At 36.4% G+C, this 2,500-nt stretch overlaps 1 protein-coding gene across 1 annotated transcript in view; it reads right to left on the bottom strand.

The window, feature by feature from the left end:
- Positions 1 to 444: 444 nt before the first annotated feature.
- The window catches only part of LOC119597432 (succinate--CoA ligase [GDP-forming] subunit beta, mitochondrial-like), a gene marked incomplete in the record, with an annotated part of 6,905 nt that continues 4,849 nt past the window's right edge, over positions 445 to 2,500 (bottom strand). Inside the window, 2 exon segments of the mRNA XM_037947000.1 lie at positions 445 to 1,665; positions 2,189 to 2,317. Of these exon segments, the coding sequence (XP_037802928.1) occupies positions 1,556 to 1,665; positions 2,189 to 2,317 (239 nt within the window).

Below are 2,500 nucleotides of genomic sequence, written 5' to 3'. Positions count from 1 at the left end.
GCCGACACGTTACCACTGTACTAGCCCGGGTGAGAGAGAGAAGAGAGAGGTAGAAGAGAGAGAGAGAGAGAGAGAGAGGAGAGAGAGAGAGAGAGAGAGAGGAGAGAGAGAGAGAGAGAGAGAGAGAGAGAGAGAGAGAGAGAGAGAGAGAGGAGAAGGAGAGGAGAGGAGAAGAGAGGAGAGGAGAGGAGAGAAGAGAAGAGAAGAGAAGAGAAGAGAAGAGAAGAGAAGAGAAGAGAAGAGAAGAGAAGAGAAGAGAAGAGAAGAGAAGAGAAGAGAAGGGAAGAGAGAGAGAAAAGAAAGAAAGATGAAGGCGCTTCTTGGTGTCTCAGATTATAAATGACCACCAACAAATTAATTAAGAGGATAATGATTCCTTACTAGTGAGACTTGGAGACTTCTAAACCCATGCAGCCCTCAGATATAAGCAAGAATAACACATCATAAAGAATAAAATCAGTTTATTAACAGGAACTGTACAATCCATTTATGCAAAAGTGGAATGAAATGGGGAAGTCAAGGAAGCAAATGCAATTCACATCCAATTGCTCCCTCCATTAACCAAATGAAACTTAATTGTCAACAACCTTTTTTAACAACTTCTTTCAGAAAAAAAAAAAAAAAAAAAAAAAAAAAAAAAAAAAAAAAAACTAGTTTAACAAAGTAAAACTTAAAAAATTAGTTAACATTCACATTGCTGACATTAAAAAAAAGAGGGTAAACTCTTAGCACCAAATGATGTAAAAGATGTTTAGTCCAAATATATATATATATATTTACCTCAACACACCCATGAGCAAACCTTGGACCCGAATTCTACAAAAATATTATGTGCTTTACTTAACAATTGTTAGGAAATCACAATGAGAATGGAATGAGCCAAAGGGGATTTTGCTGGCATTGCAATCTTCATAAATCAGCATTGACACTTTGCACAACATAATTCATTTAGTTACCCAAACTGATGCTGTGTGGAAGGCACTGCAGGGGACGCACAACAGCAGGAATCAAGTAACAGATCCCTGACTTTTAGGGCGCAAGTAAATACAAGGACCATTATTATGCTCTGACACTTGGCTTTTAACTCGTGTGTGTTAAATTCCCTTCTTCTAAAAATATGTCAGGTTTGCTTAATTTACCTACTAGCAATATTAATTTGACTCCTAATATGTTTGAACTTTGGAAGTATAATGCACATATATACATGTGCACCATTTTTGTGCATAAAATGGATAAGTTGCCAAATACATGCAAAAGTTTATGCACACACTTTCATTCACCATCAAAATGCTATCTCCCTCATTCTCTCTCTCGTTCCTCCTTGCTCACTTCCTCGCACACCCCTTATTTTCTTACCGACTCACTCTCTCCCTTTCAAGAACTCCCACACCTAGTATCTGCATATTCATATGCATATATAAGGCATAACAAATTTCACACACAAGATAGCATCAGCTGTTTCCTAACAACTTTCTTAACAAACTTGGACTACAACACTGGTGTCTGTAATGGATGCCACGGATGATTTTTTTATGCATTTAGAAAGAATTACAATTTAATTGATGGAAGCAACAGCCTTCTTTGCCGCCTCATCCAAGTCATTTGTAGATTCAATGTTGCATCCTGATTCTGCAAGTATGCGTTTTGCCTCGTCTACATTTGTTCCTGAAAAATAGATTTGTATTTGCTTAAATCTCTACCATTATAACAAATGAGGACAAGCATCATGGCAGATAGTATTATAACCTGAATAATAATGAATCAAATGCAAATATCACAGAGGAAAATATGAATATAGCATGTGATATCCAACTTTAAAATTACAATAACACCAGTAATGAAATGGTGTCTAATATCCCTAAAACTGCAAGTACTATCTACTAACCCTAAAGGTTAACCCACAACCACCAGCGGTGGCTCCACAAGTACTAAGTTACCAATGATTCAATTACTAGTACTACCCGACTCACCTATTTACCATTTTCCTCGATTTTTTATTATTATTATCATTATTTTTTTTTGTATCTTATAATAAAAAGATTTTCACCAGATTTCTGTAGGAAACACTATTTCAAACATGTCAGAAGATATATCATTTATGCAACACAAGAAGTTAATATCCTTTAAAGCTGGACTGGCTCTGGCTAATAAGTTGCAGAGCCTAAATAAAACTGGCTCTGTCACATACCTTCCAGCCTCACAATGAGGGGTATATCAATCTGGGTGTTGCGCAGCACATTGACGAGCCCATTGGCAATGGTGGCTGTGTTGACAATGCCCCCAAAAATGTTGATGAAGAGGGCCTTTACTGTTGAATCTGAAGAGAAAATGGGTATCTAAAGCATATCAAATTCTATAATCAAATATTGCTAATTAGAATTCAAAGTTCCTGATGGTGAATGTGTATTATACATTTATATCAAAATGATTAATTGAAAGAAGGTGATGCGAAAGAGTAAGCAGGGGTGGGGTGATGAGAGAATGTGTTGTAATTATATAA

This window comes from Penaeus monodon, chromosome 39 (genome assembly GCF_015228065.2).
Source record: "Penaeus monodon isolate SGIC_2016 chromosome 39, NSTDA_Pmon_1, whole genome shotgun sequence".
In the NCBI taxonomy this organism is placed as follows: Eukaryota; Metazoa; Arthropoda; class Malacostraca; order Decapoda; family Penaeidae; genus Penaeus; species Penaeus monodon.
Note: the sequence above shows the minus strand (reverse complement) of the source record. Positions and strands in the feature narration are given on the sequence as shown.